Source organism: Mustela putorius, unplaced genomic scaffold, assembly GCF_011764305.1.
Source record: "Mustela putorius furo isolate JIRA1106 unplaced genomic scaffold, ASM1176430v1.1 tig00000785_pilon_pilon_pilon, whole genome shotgun sequence".
NCBI classification, from domain to species: Eukaryota; Metazoa; Chordata; class Mammalia; order Carnivora; family Mustelidae; genus Mustela; species Mustela putorius.
The window spans coordinates 8,705,231-8,723,385 of NW_025421480.1; the positions used below are offsets into that span (position 1 = coordinate 8,705,231).

General features: G+C 49.8%; 1 protein-coding gene across 2 annotated transcripts in view; it reads right to left on the reverse strand.

The window, feature by feature from the left end:
* SMYD3 (SET and MYND domain containing 3) overlaps positions 1-18,155 on the reverse strand; it is a 779,235-nt gene that overhangs the window by 175,075 nt on the left and 586,005 nt on the right. For both annotated transcript variants that reach the window (XM_045084747.1, XM_004756807.3), the window contains exon 9: positions 2,850-2,937. In XM_045084747.1, the coding sequence (XP_044940682.1) occupies positions 2,850-2,937 (88 nt within the window). The remainder of the gene's footprint in view (positions 1-2,849; positions 2,938-18,155) is intronic.

The window sequence follows — 18,155 nt, forward strand, 5'->3', positions numbered from 1 at the left end:
TGTTTCTTTTCAGTGGGGGGTGGGGGGGCTGGAGGCACAGCACCTTACCCCCGAGGCAGGAATTCCTTGGTTAGATTCGTGAGCACCACAACGCACAGCCCAGGGCCTTTATTGCACGCTTCCTGTATACCACACTCTGTAATTTTAGGGTGAGTCTTGTCTCTGAGGAGTTGACTCTGGTCCCGGGCGAGGAGCATTTACTGAAGAAAAATTGAGTCGGTGACTTCTTTTGTATTCATCTGACATGTGTGGGTAAAGTGTGCCGAATGATCCCCAGAGGTTGGGGGGAGCAGTAGCTCCGGCAACGCACTGATTCTGTAACAGATTGCCGGCCTAACCTCTGTGGCTTTTCATTCCAGGATTAGGTACTGGACAAACTGTCAGGGGGAATGATGGCGTCTTATGCAACACGAGACATCTCTAGGGCAAGACTGTGCCTTATTTCACCATTGTGTTGCTTGACCTCCGTGACGACTCGTCTACTCATTTATATATGCTCTGACTCATCTGCAAGAGGTTTGAGGTGACAAGCCTTAGAAATGAAAACCAGATGTGATGATCTTCTGCAGCCACTGATAGGAATACATCTACTTTCTCCCCCGGCACGCTGGAAGGGACCGCATGCCAACTTCCCTCGGCAACCCTGGCAACTGTCTCCTGGCAAACGAGGCAGCCCTCTCCTATAAAACACCCCAGTGAGCAAAAAAATGGAATAATTTTAACTAAGAGGCTTTTCCCCCAAGTGGATGCTGACATTGTATTTGCTCAGAAATGCAGTCCCTGGCATTTGCTGGGTGTTGCATACGAGTTGTTCTGCTCCAGGGGGGAGCTGAGCTCTGGAGAGAAGCAGGGTGGAGAGCTTCCCTGAAGCAGACAGAAGGACAACCTTCTTTAACCTCCCAGGGTTGACCATTGTGCCTCTGATGTCCCTCTCGGACGCACGTGCCAAAGGGTGTTGATGTCTGGGAGCGTTGTGAGAGCAGGATGGTATGGACCAGAAGGTGGGCTGTACCCGGCAGAGCACTTGGCACAGAGTCCGTTTTCAGTGAAGCCTTGTCCCGCTGAGACCTGACTGTGGCTAGGTCATCCAGGGCCCCAATTCCACAGTAGGGGAGCCCAGAGAATGAGCCTGTTTCTCTGCAGTAGAATGGTTTTTTGAGCCCAAGAAGGCCCCCCTCTCCTTCCCAGAGCTGACTGTTTTCCCAGTATCTCCCATCTTGCCTACAGACAGGGTTTCAAACTCCATTTGGACCCTGGCCCCATGCCTCACAATTTATTTCAGTTTTTCTAGATCCTTCTTAATATGCCTTACGTCCAACCAGGCCCAAAACTCTGGATATGATCAGACTCACAGATCACCTTTCTCATTTCCTCGTCTCCATTAATGCAGCCCGAGATCGCAGGAGGTTTTTGAGGGGTTATATCATCCTCTTAAACTTGATTAAATTTTGCTGTGTACCAAAACCCTAAAATTGTTCCACATGTTCTGCTGCTAAGCTTGAGGTCTATTTACACACTTAAACTCTCTGACCCAAACAGAAGATTTTATATACATTCTTGTTGAATTTCGTCTGTTCAGATTCAGGCGTCACTCAAGCCTTCAGGGGTCTTGAGCTCTGGGTTCTATCCGCCCACCCTCTGCCATTCCCAACCTTTGGGAATCTGAAGCCCTTGGGCTCTGTATCTTCATTCAAGGCATAAAGTCAAAGGACCGAGGTGGGAACGGGGCACTCCAGAGTCACAGCGACCCCAGGCATCATTTTCTCAGGAGAGCCACTCAAGCATTTAGAAAGCTGTTTGGCCATGCTAGCATCGAGGATCGATTTCTTGACTGCTCTTAACTGGGCGTCTTCCTGAAATCCACATACAAACTTTACCAAAGAAATCCACGACTCTCCGGACTCACTTGCTCCTGGTGAGCCCACGCAGCGGGGCTGATCGTGGCTCCCTTTCCATTCTATTAGTAATCAGTTACAGATTGTTTACCCACACTGCAACAGACAGACAAAAAACAACCCACTGGCTTCAGATTTCAGAAGATCCCTTTTTCACCTTTAAAAACAAGACCCGTTTGTCCATCCACCTCTCCTACTCTGTACAACTCCTTAAGGAACACTGTAGATAGAAACCTCATTTGCAGATGTTCTTACTGTCTGGGATCAGATTTTCCCCAAGGCATCTGAAGGACCTTTGTCATGTTTTTTGCTCAAATGATCTCCCCTACTGGAAGCGACCTCCCTCTAAGCCTCTGCCCATTCAAACCCTGTTCCTGATTTGGGCTACCTCTCTCCCAGTACATCAGTGTAGCCTCCCCCGAGGACCTGCAGCATAAGTGCTCTCTCCTTACTCTGAACTTTGACCTGCTTGTGGTCCTTACTATTTATGCCCAGAAAATTTATTGTGCAGCAACTCCCTCTGCCATGGTAGTTATGGTTGATTTAATATGAAACTTCTAGATCTGAGAGTCAATGATTTTAACTTTGAAGGAGTCTAAGTTATTTTTTCCTAGAGATGTAGGTTGTGGGAGGAAAGGAATACAGAAACCTGTTACCTAGTACAGTGCCTGTACACCATCTAGAGACTACTACTTACTGTCCTACTACTGGCATGAGTTTCGGTTACTATCTGAGGGTGGTGAGGTATTCATGTCGATCCTGCCATACTATGCCCAGCCATTACCTAGACTGTGGGCTGGGCTTTGGGATGCAGCCTGTGACCGTGAAACAGAATGAAACTCACTGGCTCATGCAGAGGTCAAACCATGGACTTGGCCTCATTAACACCAAGCTCTAACCAATAAAGAAGCGACAGTCCCAACAGTATGGTTCAATCCACAGGTAAAAGGATACTCCAATGTGCCTTCAGTTCTTCAATTTTTTTCAAGGATTCTTGAACTTCCTTCCACACCTGCTCATCACCGGTGAGCATATCAGCATCCTGTTCAGGCCCAAATGAAGAGAACAGAAAGGAAGACAAATTATTCAATTAATAAAATGGGCAAAGGAGAAAAAAAACGGGCAAAGGATCTAAACAGACATTTCTCCAGAAAAGATATTCAAATGGCCAATAAGCACCTGGACAGATGCTCAACGTCATTAGCCATCATGGAAATGCAAATCAAAACCATAGAGAGGTATCACCTCACACCCCCCAGCCTGGCTTTAAAGATGTCAGAAAGACCGAGAATAACAAGTGTTGGCGAGGCTGTGGAGAATCCAAACTCTCCTGTGTTATTGGTAGCAACGTGAAATGCTGCAGGCACTTTGCAAAAACAGTCAGGCAGCATCTTAAAAAGTTAAACATGGAGTTACCATATCATTAAACAATTCCGCTCCTTAGATCCCCAAGAGAGAAAAACAAGTTCACCCAAAAACCTGTACATCAATGTTCACAGCAGCATAATTCTAGCAAATAAGGTGGAAACAGCCCAAATGCCCATCAAATAAATGGATAAACAAAATGTGATGTATCCATACAACGGAATATTACTGGCAGTGAAAAACAACAAAACACGGACGTCCCCTAAAAACACCGAGCTAAGTGCAAGAAGCCAGTCACAAAGGACCACATACTGTATGATTCCACTGAAATGAAGTGTTCAGAATAGGCAAATCCACAGAGACAGAAAGTCAGTTACTCATTGGCTACGGAGGGGAAGGGCGGGGAGAAGTGGGGGGGACTGCCGACAGGGATGGAGCTTCTTCTCGGGCCGATGGAAATGCCATCAAATCCACTGTGTACATGGTTCCACGACTCTGTGAATATACTATACTTCAGCTGGCGGCTTTGTATCATATGTGGATTGTATCTCGATATAGCTGAGATATATCAGGACGGGGAAGAGGGGCAAGAGAAAGAACCATTTGTTTGGAGACAGGTACTTGAATCAAAAACGTAGTTATCAATCAAAATGCATCTGGGAAAGAGTAAGAGGAGTACAATTACACCCATGCAAACGTACTGTGACTTCGGCAAAGACGTAAAAGAAGGAGGAGACGAGGAGGAGAAAGAGAATACCCAACAACTTAAAAAGCAATTCAAAACAAAACTGTGGGGGCACCTGGGTGGCTCAGTGGGTTAAGCCTCTGACTTCGGCGCGGGTCGTGATCCCAGAGTCCTGGGATCGAGCCCCGCATCGGGCATCGGGCTCTCTGCTCGGCAGGGAGCCTGCTTCCCTTCCTCTCTCTCTGCCTGCCTCTCTGCCTGCTTGTGATCTCTGTCTGTCAAATAAAACAACAACAACAACAACAACAAACTGTGAGTTATCATTTATTAAGCATGGTCCTCTGGTTTAGTAAGCAGGTCCTCTCCTTTTCTTGTGTGTCCACATTTTAAGAGCACCATAGCCACGCATGGCTGTAACCACCGTACTGGGTAGCCCAGATTCAGAACAGCTCTATCATCATAAAAGTTCTACTGGACAGCGCTGCTTGAAAGAGGCTAATCAAAGCATCAAAAACTGTCGTCAGATGCCATTCAAAACCAGGTGTTTAATATTCATTAAGCTCTCAGTGGGTTTCAGGGAGAAGAACCATCCAAGGAAGCTGTATTAAATCATGGCCGAATCACGGTCAAGGGGAGGGAGGGCGGACTTTTTAAACTGCAGCAATCTCCCTGAAGATTTTTACATGCCTCCTAGGGGACGTTTATACAATGACTCGTGAGAACCACTGCCAGGGCAGGCCTGGGAGGAAGATACAGATCACTCTGGCATGGCAGGGCAGAGACAGAAGAGGGCCGCGGAGAGCCAGGGAAAAGAGATCCCAAGAACAGGGTGAGGCAGTGGGTGTGCACACGAGGAAACGTGGATGCTCGTGTCAGGCAGGGCGCCTGTGCGTAGCAGGGTTTTACAGGCTGGCCTATGAGTAACATCACAGGGTGGTTTTTTAAAGGACACTATAAATACACCCTACTTTGGGGGGGGGCATTCTAAATAAGAACCCAGCTTTCTATACACAAGAGAGGGAAATGAAAGTTACTTGCTTTTCAAAAGGTAGACATGCATCTCCTAAGTGCCTTCCCTAAGTCCACACTCACCTCCCAAAGCCTCCATCCCACTGCCTCACTCTGAAGCAACTCCCCAGCACCTCCCAGAAAGAGCCTGTGTGTTAAACCTTGACAATCATGGCAGTTTAGGATGAAATCTTCCCTGTTTGTGCTTTACTCCTGGCGGCTCAAGCTCTAGGCAAGACATCTCACTTGTTAGACTCTACAGGAGGCAGATAACAGGCCCCCGCAGATGTCCATGTCCCAGTCCCCAGAACCTATACATACGTCTGGGTACGTAGCAAAGGGGAATCAGGTTGCCGGTGGGATTAAGACTGCTTGTCAGCTGATCTGAGAATAAGCAGCAGGTCCTGAACTCCCCAGGTGGGGCCCGTGGAATCACAAGTGTCTTTCAGAGCAGAAGGGGGAGGCGGAAGAAGAGGTCAGTGATGTAACTTGAGGACCCAACCTCACTGTCTGCTTAGAAGATGGAGGAAGGGACCCACAAACCAAGGAGCATAGGTGGCCTCCAGAAGCCAGCAGAGTCAAGGAAACAAACCCTGCCCTTCTGCCCCCTGCTAGGAGCCTCTACAAAGCAAGGTAGCCCCGCCAGGGACCCTCATTTTCACCCAGTGAGACCTGTCTCAGGCTTCTGACCTACAGGACTGTAAGGGAATAAATTTGTGTTGTTTCAAGCCACTGAGTTTGTGATCATCTGTTAGAGCAGCCATAGGAAACTACTATAGCCCACACCACACCCACTGTTCTTCTGGCCACTGGACCTTGGCATGTGCCCCTCCCTGCAGCTAAAATTAAGTCACCTGATCATCTATTCTCAAAGCATCTCCTGAGTACCTCCTGGGGCAATGTTCTAGACACTGAGAATAGAGCAGTAAAAAAAAAAAAATCAGAGGGTTTACAATGAAGAGACAGGAGGAGCTTGGTATAACAGAAAACATACACACATGAAATAGATATTTATCAGAAGGAAAAGCAAGTGAACAGGAAAGGGGGAGAGGGAGTACTGGCCCCAGAGAGTTCCGTCTTAGGCAGGGTGATCGGGGAAAGCCTCACTGAGAAGATAATATCAGAGAGAGGTCAAGGGGTAGAAGGTAGGAACTCCAGGCAGAGAGGACAGCCAGTGCCCGGTGCTGAGCCAGGAGCTTGCCCCATGTTCCATAAACAGCAAAGAGACTGGTGTGGACAGAGTTCTTCCATTGCTGTTTGTGTACACGTTAGAGCTAAATATAGGTCCTCTGCTTTGATCCTGCCTCTCCGCGCACCTAGCACAGAGCACTGTATGGAACAAATGCCCAGTGAAACAGCTGTAGGATAGATCTGGAAGATGGAGGCTGCCATTTCTTTGGTCACAATCTGGATGTCCCTTGTACGGATTTCAATTACTCCTCACAACATCCTTGTAGGGCATCCATACCTCTAATGGCAAATGAGGCACAAGATACCTGCCCTACTCCTTAAGTATATGCCACAAACGTCCTTCTGTCGTAACTGCCAGAGGCAAGATTCAAATCCAAGTCCATCTGGCTTAACGGCTCAAGCTCTTTGCACTAACTTTATGTTTTTTGTTTTGTTTTGTTTTTGTTGTTTTTTAAAATTTTTTTAAAGATATTATTCATTTATTTGACAGACAGATCACAAGTAGGCAGAGAGGCAGGCAGAGAGAGAGAGAGAGGAGGAAGCAGGCTCCCTGCTGAGCAGAGAGCCCGATGCAGGACTCGATCCCAGGACCCTGAGATCATGACCTGAGCCGAAGGCAGAGGCTTAACCCACTGAGCCACCCAGGTGCCCCTAACTTTATGTTTTATTTGTGTTTGTTTCTGTCCTAGGCTTGCTCAAAAGGTAAGACAGGTCTGGGAAGTAGTGACTTCAAAATATCTTCAACTCATGGTTTCTATGATCTTCCTAATTCCTGCATTTGGAAAAGGACAGTAGATCCTCCAACATGAGGGGTGCGTGGGTGGCTCAGTCGGTTAGGCATCTGCCTTTGACTCAGATCATGATCCCGGAGTCCAGGGATCGAGCCCCGCATCGGGCTCCCTGCTCTGCCGGGAGCCTGCTTCTCTCTCTGCTCCTTCCCGTTGCTTGTGCTCGTGCTCTGTCCCTCTCTCCCTCTCTGTCTGAAATAAATAAATCTTTATAAAACAACAACAAACCATCAATTCCCTGCAATGTCTCACTATGATGAGAGGTCGTATTCCCTGCACCCTCGGGTTCCAGATTCACCTCGCTCCCACCCACTATCTTGTTCTGTTCTGTGACTTCTGGGACTCTCCCTACAGTAGGGTCTCTCTCCCCTCTCCCCTCAGCGGGAAGGGGCACATCCGATTCTGCGTGTCTGTGCTCCTATACATATGCATTCCTATATATATAGGACACGCATTCATAAACAGAGAAACAACGTAGGGAAGCATAATTTAAATCTTCTACTTTTTTCCATTTGCAAATGTAAGAGTTTATTATAGTGTGTTCTTTTCTACAGCCACTCGGGTATAAAGGTAGTAAATTTATAGCCTTATTTCATGATTTCTTATCCAAGCATATCAAAGAGACTTGCTCTCATTTAGGACAGTCATTTAGGAAAAAAATTCCTTTTTGAATTTCTGCTTTACTGTGAGAATGGGGCTCCAGGGGGTGAGCCCTGAAATTGGTTTCTGATAGGTGGAAACATTCATTTTACGCACATCTATATTTTTTTCCTTTTTAAAAAATCAGATGTGCTATTGTTGAGTTTTCTACCAATGATAAAAATAGTTCTGACTAGAGGCAGAGGGATTCCTGAGGCGTTCACTCAGCCAGGAAATGATGACGAGAAGGACACGCGGGCTCCAGCACCGACAGCACCTCTGCCCTGACGAGCTGGTGTCCCTTTGCAAGCCTTCCTCCTCCTGTCATCAGCTCCCCAAGCCGTGAAGGCAGCTGGTCCGACGCCCACCCCCATTCCTTCCACTTGACCACTCCCGGGGTGGAAGCAGCACAGAGCCACATTTGCTGTACCTCTGGTGACCTCTCTCTTGCGCACCTCCAGAAAAGTCTGTCAAGAGCTTGGCTTCATTTTAGACAAAAAACATGGCAATAGTTCATTTGAGGCCGACCTCTGTCCGCTGCTGTCAGGCCTTGGTAAGAATAAGTCTCCTGAGTCCCTCCCTTCCCTCTCTGGCCTCTTAGTCTCCTCTCCTCACCGCCTCCCCTGCCCCAGGTTCAAGTCCGTTCTCTCGATACTTGGTTCCTTCTTCCTCGCCCCCATTCCGTCCTCTCAGAGCCCGCCCCAAGTCTGGCACACCCCAGGCTCTATGACTGCCATGACACTCCTTCTCGAACTAGAATCCTTCTCCTCGGATTCTGGAAGGACCCGGACAGCAGGCTCTGTGCTTCCCTCGGGTCACCTCTTCTGTTCACTTCTTTGATCTTCTTCCCATTTGCCCCTTTGGAACGGGCCTCGAATGTCCTCCCTCCAGAAATCATGTCTTATGCTGCCCTCTGAGTTAACCCAGCCATCCTGAGCCACCGTGGCTACTCTGCACACCTCTCTTGACACCGATCTGTCCCTGATGGTCGGCTTTCCTGTGTCCCCAACAAGCCTCAGAACTTCTGGAGGGACCATGATCCGACCAGATCTGTGTCCCCCATGCCAGCACGATAGGTTATCCCGTATGTGTTTGGTGACCAAGGAAAGATGAGAGAGGAGTGATCTACGATCCACGGGTAACAGTATCACAAGAATAAAACACCTCGACTTCACCACAACAGGAAAGAGCCTCTCAACCAAGGAGACTGTGTGTTCCATGCTTGTATCTTGACTGGCTTCTGATATTTCTACAGCACGATCATGTGGGAAGGGGCAATATTTCCACCGCAGCTGCCCGAACCAGCTGAATGCCCAGATGTGGGTTTAGAAGATGATGTGAACTCTCTCCCCCACATAAGAAATCCCACACTCACTCGGGACCCCTGCTCCCTGACAACAGCATCACAGCGATTTGGGGGTGTCCTGTGTTGACTCTCCTGGCTTCATCCTGAGCCTCCCATTGCTCCCTTGGCCCAGAGGTCCCGAGTGGACCCATGATGCCATTTAAGTTCCCTCAGACATAGCTGTTCCATCAATACCCTAGTGCTGTTCCCTTACCCATTAAAAAACAAAACAAAACAAAAAGGCGCCAGATGACAGGAGATAAACTCACCATGACATCAAAGGGTCCCACTCAACACATCCCACTGAACTGGCCAAACACTTCCTTTGGGTTTCAGGGTAGGAAGCGTACCTGCCAGGTGCCAGTGGTGGATGGGAAATTTGAGTTTCTTAACAGGATAAGCTTGGGATCCGGCAAGGTGTCTCCCCTGGGGAAAGACCACCGGGCTCTATCAGGTTCCAACATCAGATGCAGCCATCCAGATTGATTTTGTCTCCGAGACACTTAAACAGACATGTTCACTCGGCTCACGAGCGCTGGACGCCGAAACTCTTGCTCTGAGCTAATTTCAGATGGTTTGCATTAAAAGGAAAAGGAGAAAGGCAAGCTGCTTTCCAGGACTTCCTGTTATCCAATCCTTTTGCAAAGTCTAATTAGATTGGACGGGAGGGAGAGAAGAATAGAATGGGAAATAAAATTACAGGACACTTACAGACTTTTCCAGTAATTCAATAATTCTAGAGTCTCAAAAGAAGGAAAGTGTTTTCTGTGTTTGGTTTTTAAGACAGAATGAGGTTCAAATACAGAGCCTGCACTTAAGAGAGAGACTTAAACTCATGAGGGGAACAAACATTTGCAGAGCCCTGACTGAGATACTCTGGTTCGTGGCGAATGGACTAGAACTAAGAGATTAATATACAACATCATTCAAAACCTTTATGATTCACAGGAAACATCTCTGCTGGAACCAGTTTCCAACTCCTTTGGCAAAAACAACTGAAAGCAATTCAGATTTAACTTGAGGGGGGAAAGTGGCTCTTTCATGAACTAGAAAAGCAGCGGTTAAAAATAGAGCATTCATTCTCCAAGCACAAAGCAGTCAATGGGCATTACGGATTGGGGAAGAAGGCAAAGGAAGGAATGTTTGCCACTTGAAGCACGTTCAACTTGCTGCATGTTCTAATTAGCAATTAACAAGTGACTGTACACAATAATTAGAACTCGGTGAGAGGAACACTGGCTTTAGAGTCATAAACTGTAGATCTGAGCTCCTGCACCTTAGTTGTATGACCTCAGCAAGATGGTTATCCTTCCTGAAGCTAAGCCTCTTTGGTGGTAGCAACTCTTCGAGTGGCTCCTTTTCCTAACCCTCCTTTCGCACCCTCTAGAAGCACTAACATCATGAATGGCACCATACATAGTCTGAGTTCTCAATTTCTACATGGGCGGGGGCCCCTGGGGGTCTGACTGGAGTCTGCCTTGCTTGGTGGGAGGGAGAATAGCCTTTTTTAAAAAAATAAAGATTTGCTTATTTAGGGGCACTTGGGTGGCTTAGTTGGTTAACCATCTGCCTTTGGCTCAGGTCGTGATTTCGGGGTCCTGGGATCGAGCCCTGGGTCGGGCTCCCCGCTCAGCGGGAAGCCTGCTCCTCTCACTGCCTGCCATTCCCCCTGCTCGTGCTCGCTCTCTCTCTCTCTCTCTCTGACAAATAAATAAAATCTTTAAAAAAAAATTTGTTAAGCATGAGCAGGGGGAGGGCCAGAGGGAGAGACAGAAAAAGAAACAAGCTTCCAGCTGAGTGCAGAGCTGGATGTGGGGCTCAATCCCAGGACCCCAAGATCAAGACCTGACCTGAAATTGAGTTGGATTCTTCATTGACTGAGCCATGCAGGCACCCCAAGGCCAGTCTTAGTCTAACAGAGCATACGAAATCACATCCCCTTCCCTCTCCCTGGAAGCTTCTTGCTCAATGGAGCCATCTACACAAGCCTCCCCCTCTTCCAAGAAGCAGACCGAATGGCCTCTGACTCCAACCGGCACGTTCCACTGAGCTCCATGACGACTACAGCCATGGGAAGAGGCTGATGCAGGTGCCAGGGAGTCGTCCAGCTGCTGTGAGTGGTCGCCAGATGAAATTAAATCACCTTTCAAAGGTTATTTTCTTCCTCGACTTCAGGGAATGGCATGATCTCAAGGCCTACAAGCAGGATGCAGCGGGACTGTACATCCCGTGTCCTCACCAGCGCCCGGAGCTCCAGCCTCCCAGCCCTCCCAGAGCTCGGGGCAAATGTCCTCTGGCCAGGGTGGCCAGCCTTCTCCAGAGCTGCTCCCGCCACTACCTTGGGTCCAGCTGAGGAGCACTAGGGCAACGGGGGGCACTAACCCAGCCCAAATAAGCTCCTGTTGAGGGGGTCTCACGGAGCACCCCAAGCCTCTTGCAGCAGTGTTCCACTGAAGCCCCGTTTTGGTTTCTGTCCCCACAGCAGCTGCCCACACCAGCCAGTGCCCACGAAACGTGGCTTCCCAGATAGAAACAGGACTGAACTGCAACGACAAACTTCCCCCAGACCACCCACCCGGACCAACCACAGGTTCAAGGTTAAATCTTCAGGTACACAGAACTGCCAGAAGGGGAGTGGCACCTTCACCGCTTCCAGGAAAGCGACAACAGCCCTGGGTGAGGCGAGAACGTCTAGAACCACTAACGGCCTTTTTCAACAACTTCCCTCTGTTCTGGGTACACTCATCCCAGGGACTAAAGCTCGTTCTCCGCGAAATAAGCTCCTTCGTGTGTAAAATCAGGTCAATTTAGGGCAAATAAAAACCAGTTGGCATTCACACACCGGGGGCAATGGGAGAGCCCAGCCAGGTCTGCGGGCTTGCCGGAAATCTGCCTATAGTGCAGCACTTTGTGGAAAACACGCGTGATGGGCCGATGTGCGAATGCAGTGAAACATTACACAGAGACAGGAAGGAGATCATTCCCTGCAGCCGCCTCACCAGCTGGAAAGATGTGTTCCTGAGGGTTCATAATGGGGCTTATGTGAAGCAGGAGCTCCAGCCTGGAAAGTGCATTCAAGCAAATGCTTTCCGTGTCTGTACAGAGACAATCAAAGGGACGGCTGTGCGGCTGTGAACCCGCAAACTCCTAGCAGGGGCCCGCCAGCCTAGCGTAAACGAGGGTTGAGCCTCCGGGGGGGGGGGGGGGAGGCCAAGATTTTACATGAAAAATTATTCTAATAGCAACAGTCATTGAGATAAAATATACCCACAAATTTCAGGGCAGGTTTTCTTCTTTTTAAGATTTTATTTATTCATTCGAGAGAGAAAGAGAGCACAAGCAGGGGGTAAGGGCAGTGGGAGAGAAAATCTCAAGCAGACTCTGTGTCAAATGCAAAGCCTGACACGGGGCTTGATCTCATGACTCTGAGATCCTGACCGGAGCCAAATCCAGAGTCAGACGCCCAGATGACTGCACCACCCAGGCACCCCGGGGCGGGTTTTGTTTTAATGGAGATGTGAGCCAAGCTCTCACGGCCTCCAACCCGCCACACGTCCATCTCTTGCTTTTCCTCGTTTGGGAGGAAAACAGGACGTTTCCTGCAAACGGGAAAATGCTTTCTGTGGCGGCACAGCAGATTCCCATTAGGTGTGAGGGCCAACACTCTGATAGCAAGGGTTAGGATAACCTCCACATGGTTCCTCCTGAGACATTTAAAAAACAGGAATGAACAACAGCGTGATCTGGGCTCAGTGTTCCCAGCACACGCGGGCGAGTGACAGGCAACACCAGGAAAATGGAAGTCGGGAGGCTGGAGCCCCCCAATCCGCGACTAACAACGCCTCCCGGCTCAGCCTCCCAGGTGAGCACCTGATGACGGTTACCATGGAGACGGAAACTAATCATTCCACTCCATTAGTCACCTATGTAGTCGGGGTCTGCTGTGCGTGAGGACAGACCTGAAATTCGGAAGCAGAGAGACTCTGGAATTTGTGTTCGTGCAACAAATGGCAGACACCTTCATTCTCTGTCTGCCTTCCTTCCTTCTATTTTAAGCCGAGTTTTCTCAGGTGGGAAGGGCACCAGTCAGAGCCCAGAGAGTATGCAGAGGACAGGACAAAGACGGCCCCTCGCCCCGAGTGCTCTCTGCCAAGCCGAGGCTCTGACAATGACTGCTGAATCCACACATTCCTCCACCGCTTGTATGTACGGTGATTCTAGTGGGCAACATTCCAGACTCCCAAGAACATGGGATTTGCTTATCTGCTAAAGCAAGCACATCAGATCCCTTCATCGGTGGTCCCAAGTCCAGGGAAGAGCTTAGTTGGGATCCAGGACAGAGGCCCACACATGGTTTTTTCAGAGATAATCCTCAGGGCGACCAAAGGAAAGTATTTAATGTGACATCAGAATCTGTCCCTTCTCATCAGTTAATGCGATTTCCGGTCACCTCCCCGGCCCTCCTCAGAGCTGGCTTGCACAAACTCCCCCGTTCCTCTTGCCTTGTAAGGCACGGAGATCCTCGGACCATGAACCAAACAAGCAAAAAGTTCAGAAAGGAATCTGTTCCAATTGGAGGGGTAGAATTATCTGTCGTATCTCAGTCATATTTTCAAAAGGAGAGAGCCCAGAATTGCATTCGTCTCTCCATGGAGAAAAGCCAGTGTGCTTCCAATTATTCAAAATAATTCTGTAGTCCGTGAATGAGTCTGTGCAAAGGTCTGTTCCTGGAAGCTCGGGGGTAGGGCACTGTGGCGGGGGAATCACTCATGGGCTGAGGGCCTGTCAGGGGAAGCACTCCTTCCAAGGTCCCGGGATGGGGGGATAGGGGAGGAGAGAGGAGATGACCTGATTCCATGGCTCAGCTCTTTTCTGCCCCCATCAGAGACCCCCCTGCACAAAACTACCAGGACTCGGATGCTCTTTCCTGGCCACTCTGCTCCCTCTGGAGATGCACGGCTGGCGGAGCGCACCAGGAGCTTTCACGCTGGCGTCTCCCCAACGGAAAGCACATGTCTGCGTTTTATATTCCAGGAAACTCCAATCTGGCCCTTGGCCAGGGAACCTCTTTATAATGTCAAAGATAAAAGCACTGGCCACATTTGGCACCCTGCCCTACCCTCCATTCTCTCGTAACCATCTCCTAAACCAAGAATGCATTACTGCTCACAGGGCCTTCCAGACAAAGGTCTGGGGGAGCTTCATAAACATCCCCAGATGACGATCCGAGGTGTCCGACAGCCCAGGAAGAGACAGAGGTACAGAGAAGGGTAAGGGAATTCGCAGAGGCCATGCTAGAAATCACGGGGAGACCGGGAATTGAGGTGCTCAAGTATGTTCCCCAAATATGCCTGCTCCTGCTCAGGGAACCGCCAGGGTCATGGGCATCGTCCGTGAGACCCTGGCATGCCGCCAGCAGCGAATCTCAAATCTGCCTCAAAGAGTAGAAGTACAGATGCAATCTGGGCACTAATGTCTGACAAGGTCCTTATCCAATTTCCATTTCCAAAATGGCATTCTGGGTAGACGAGGGGGCATAATTCTCTCTTCTCATACCCCTGGACCCAGGGAAAGCTATGATGCCAGCCATGGAGGGTTTATGAAATCATTAGCTGTTAATCAGGTTTTATTTTCTTTTTGAGTCATACTTTGTGGGTCAAAAGTATAAAGCCCAGCTGTTTTCCTTTAATGTTTCTTTTTTTTTTTTTTTTAAGATTTTATTTATTTATTTGAGAGAGAGAGCAGAGCGAGACAGCAAATGGAGTGAGGTGGGGGAAGCAGCAGAGGGAGGGGGAGAAGCAGGGTCCCCGATAAGCAGAGAGCCCGACATGGGACTCGATCCCAGGACCCCAGGAACATGACCTGAGCTGAAGGTAGACACTTAACCGACTGAGCCACCCAGGCGCCCCTTCCTTTAACATTTCTGTTTTACAGTCTGTTTAACTTTCTAGATTCTGTGAGAATAGGATTCTAATATTAGTAAATGCTTATCATCAATTAGAATAGGCAAGGATTTCTTTTCTGGAAGTAAACAAATATGAAAATATTTCCATCTTTGTGCAAGAGTAGACTGTTTTTTGTCACCAGTGGGCGCTGAACTACTTTGGGATATGCCCTTTTTCACAGAGCTCAGAGGCTTTTGTTTGCTCTAGGGGGCTAGAGTGTGCTGCCTTGCTTCCCAGCCTGCCAAGAACAGACCCACCTGTCCCCCCATCCACATGGGGAACGTGCTCTAGGGGATCCCTTCAGACTCAGACCTATCAGCTTCTGTCCCGTTGGTTCTCTTCCCTGCTGTCAGGGTGCGATGCAGTGGGTGCATTTCACAATCACCGGGACAGCGTCCAAAAACACAAGGACCCAGATCCCATCGAGGCAAATGACAGCAGCAGCTCTGGGGGGCGGCCGGGGATCTAGATCTTTCGCAAGCTCACCGGGTCATACTAACGCACAGTCCGGAATGAGGACCAGGGCCTGCCTCCTCCACCACTTCTAATGTCTGTGATCACACTGTCACTTCTTATGTCAACACCCTGAAGATTTGTCACAAGCACTTAATGGTTTAGGTTTTCTTCCTGTCTCCTCAACCTACAATTACAACTCCCATGCTCTCTGCGTTTGCGCAAATTAGTTTATTCGTTTAAGACACAAGAAGCGATCAAGTCCACAGCGCTATTAGTACAGGGCTCTTGAGACTGTCTTCAGGCCAGTGTGCACTGACATCTCCCTACACACACGGGGCTAGGCATCGGAACTGCAAAGATGTAGGTGAGACCAGCCTGGCCTCAAGGGGCTTACGGTCACAGTTCAAAGAGCAACCTACACAGATCATTTCTGGATGTTACATGTGACAAGAGACAAGCCCTGGGGCTCTGGGAGGGAGCACAGAGGCAGCATCCTTTCCTAGGCAGCTAGGGCTCCGCCAAGTGTCCCAGGAAGGATGATGTCTGGGATCCATCATGAAGACTCTGGAAGTCTTAGCCAAGAGGCAAAGGGCGGGAGACAGCAGGAGAAGTGAGGGGGAGGGGGACAAGCTATGTGGGGCGCGGGTGATGACGTGGAGGGTGGGTGGTGCCCCTCGGTCCTCTGTGGCCCTACTGGGTGTGCAGCTACTGCTGTTTGGACTAAGATACTTTTGGCGGGGGCACGGGTGCCTACTGGGGACTTACTTCAGAATATACCCCCCCGACCTGTAAACAAAATGCTGAATCAAGCCATGAAGAGAGGGACAGGGAAGAAAGCAAGGGTCTTGAGATGCGGTTGAGGAGCAGGGAGGAGGTCCCGAGAAAGGCTGAACTTGATCCTGGATGGGCAATGGAGACATGGAAGGCGCTTCGGTAGAAACCAACCGTAGAAACGGCGTTGCTCAAATGTCTGTGTGGAAATCCACTGAAGAGTGGGGGGACTGCAGGCAGGAAGCAAGGTGGATGTTTCAAGAGTCCAGACAAGAGGATGTGCACCCAGAAAAGGCAACGACTTGGGGACAGGGACGGGAGGAAGAAGCCCATTTGAGAGAACTTGAGATGGCGCCGGCTTCGGGGGGACACTGGAGTGAGTGCCGAGGAGTATCAGACTCTGTGCCTGGGCGCACGACGAGGACTGCAGAGGGCACAAAGAAGGTGTTTAGGACACTTTCAGTTCCTGACTGGGAACTGCGCCCAACACCCAGCCCATCGCGAGAGGGAAATGGGAAAGCAGAGCCAGCAGCCGAGCAAAGGCGAGAAGCACGGACTCGGGAGTCAGGGTCGGGACGCCGAATCTAAAGACGTGCGTGTTCGGGAAGCCCCCCCCCCCCCAGGCCAGGAGAGCCGGCGCCAGCACTCGAGGAGCTGAGCAGGAGAAGGGGAGGAGGCGCAAGAGCTAGGATGGGGGCATCGGGCTCACTGGCATCGGAAGGGGACAGTCTCTGAGGTGGTGACGGGAAGGCCATCGGGGAGAGAAGAGAAGAGAAAACAAGGAGACATTATGCGCATAGATGACTCTCTCAGGGGCTTTCACAAATTCAAGAAAAGGAAACAGTGGGTAGAAGCAAAAGCAGCTGCTTCCAAATCCTGGAAGAGAGCGTGTTCACGCTGCAGGGAAAGACGCCGAGTCGAGGGAGAGCCCGGGCGCTGGCTGGAGGAGCCAGGCCACCGAGCAGTGGGCTGGGGTCATAAGCATGGGTGGCAGTGACACTGGGCTCTGCGACAGGCAGGCGGCCTACGGAGGGGTGGGAAGCCAAGGGACCATGTGTTTGACAGGAGCACGATTTCTGTGCCTCCCGAAATCAGGAGGAGGGGGCAGTCATGAAAGCTGCAAAAGCTGGGGGAGAAGGGGACGGGAAGGGGCACCTGAGGACACGCAGGGCAGCTCAGCGAGGGGGCAGGCCAGCTGCGGGGGAGGCCAGCAGCGGCCCCAGCGTCCACCTACAGGACCTGTGATGCTCTCGGGCACGACTCCATGTGACGGTGCTGGAACAGAAAAGCAGGAACCACCAGGAAGCCCGCACACATGTCTCGGTCTTATGAAGCCCATGACAGATTTTAGAACAACCTGCCCATCTCTCTGCCCCCGCTTCCAATGCATTTTTGGTTTTGGCTTTGTAACAAAGCAACTGCAGTCTTGATAATGAGGACACAGTCATCATTAATCCATGATGAGCCACTGCAAGGGCACCAGTCCACCTTCTTAGAAAAAAATCGGAGAACAGGATGGTTAAGGGCTGTTAAGCCTTCCCAGCCAGAAGCAAGACGAGAGGATGGACTGAGAGCGTGTATAGAAAGTTCTCGGCACACCAGCCAGCTCATAGGAACCGCTGCACATGAGCTATATTGTCACAGAAGGCGAGACCCGGAGCAGACAACACAAGGACATTCACAAAGGAGAAGCAGTAGTCTCAGGACAGTGTGAGAAGGCTTAGGAAAAACTGTTCTAGTGAATTCTAGTGCTCCTCGAGCAAGGAAGCATGCACGGGAGGGAAGCATTTACTGCTCGGAGGAAGTAGTGAGAGATCACGGGGGAACAGAAAGAACAGAGATACATGGTTCTTAGGGTTTTTTTTTTTTCCTTTTTCTTTCTCCCAAACTGATTCAAAAATAGAACAGAGAAGAACCCGGCATTTTAGAAAAGGTCCCAGGTTTAATTCCAGATGAACTATATCCCAGGGTCATCAAAGAACTCTGCAAGGCGGCCAGGAAACCACGATTATTCCTCTCTGCAGAACTGGGAGAAAGGGAGTGACAGCGGAAGCCCAAAGAGGTGGC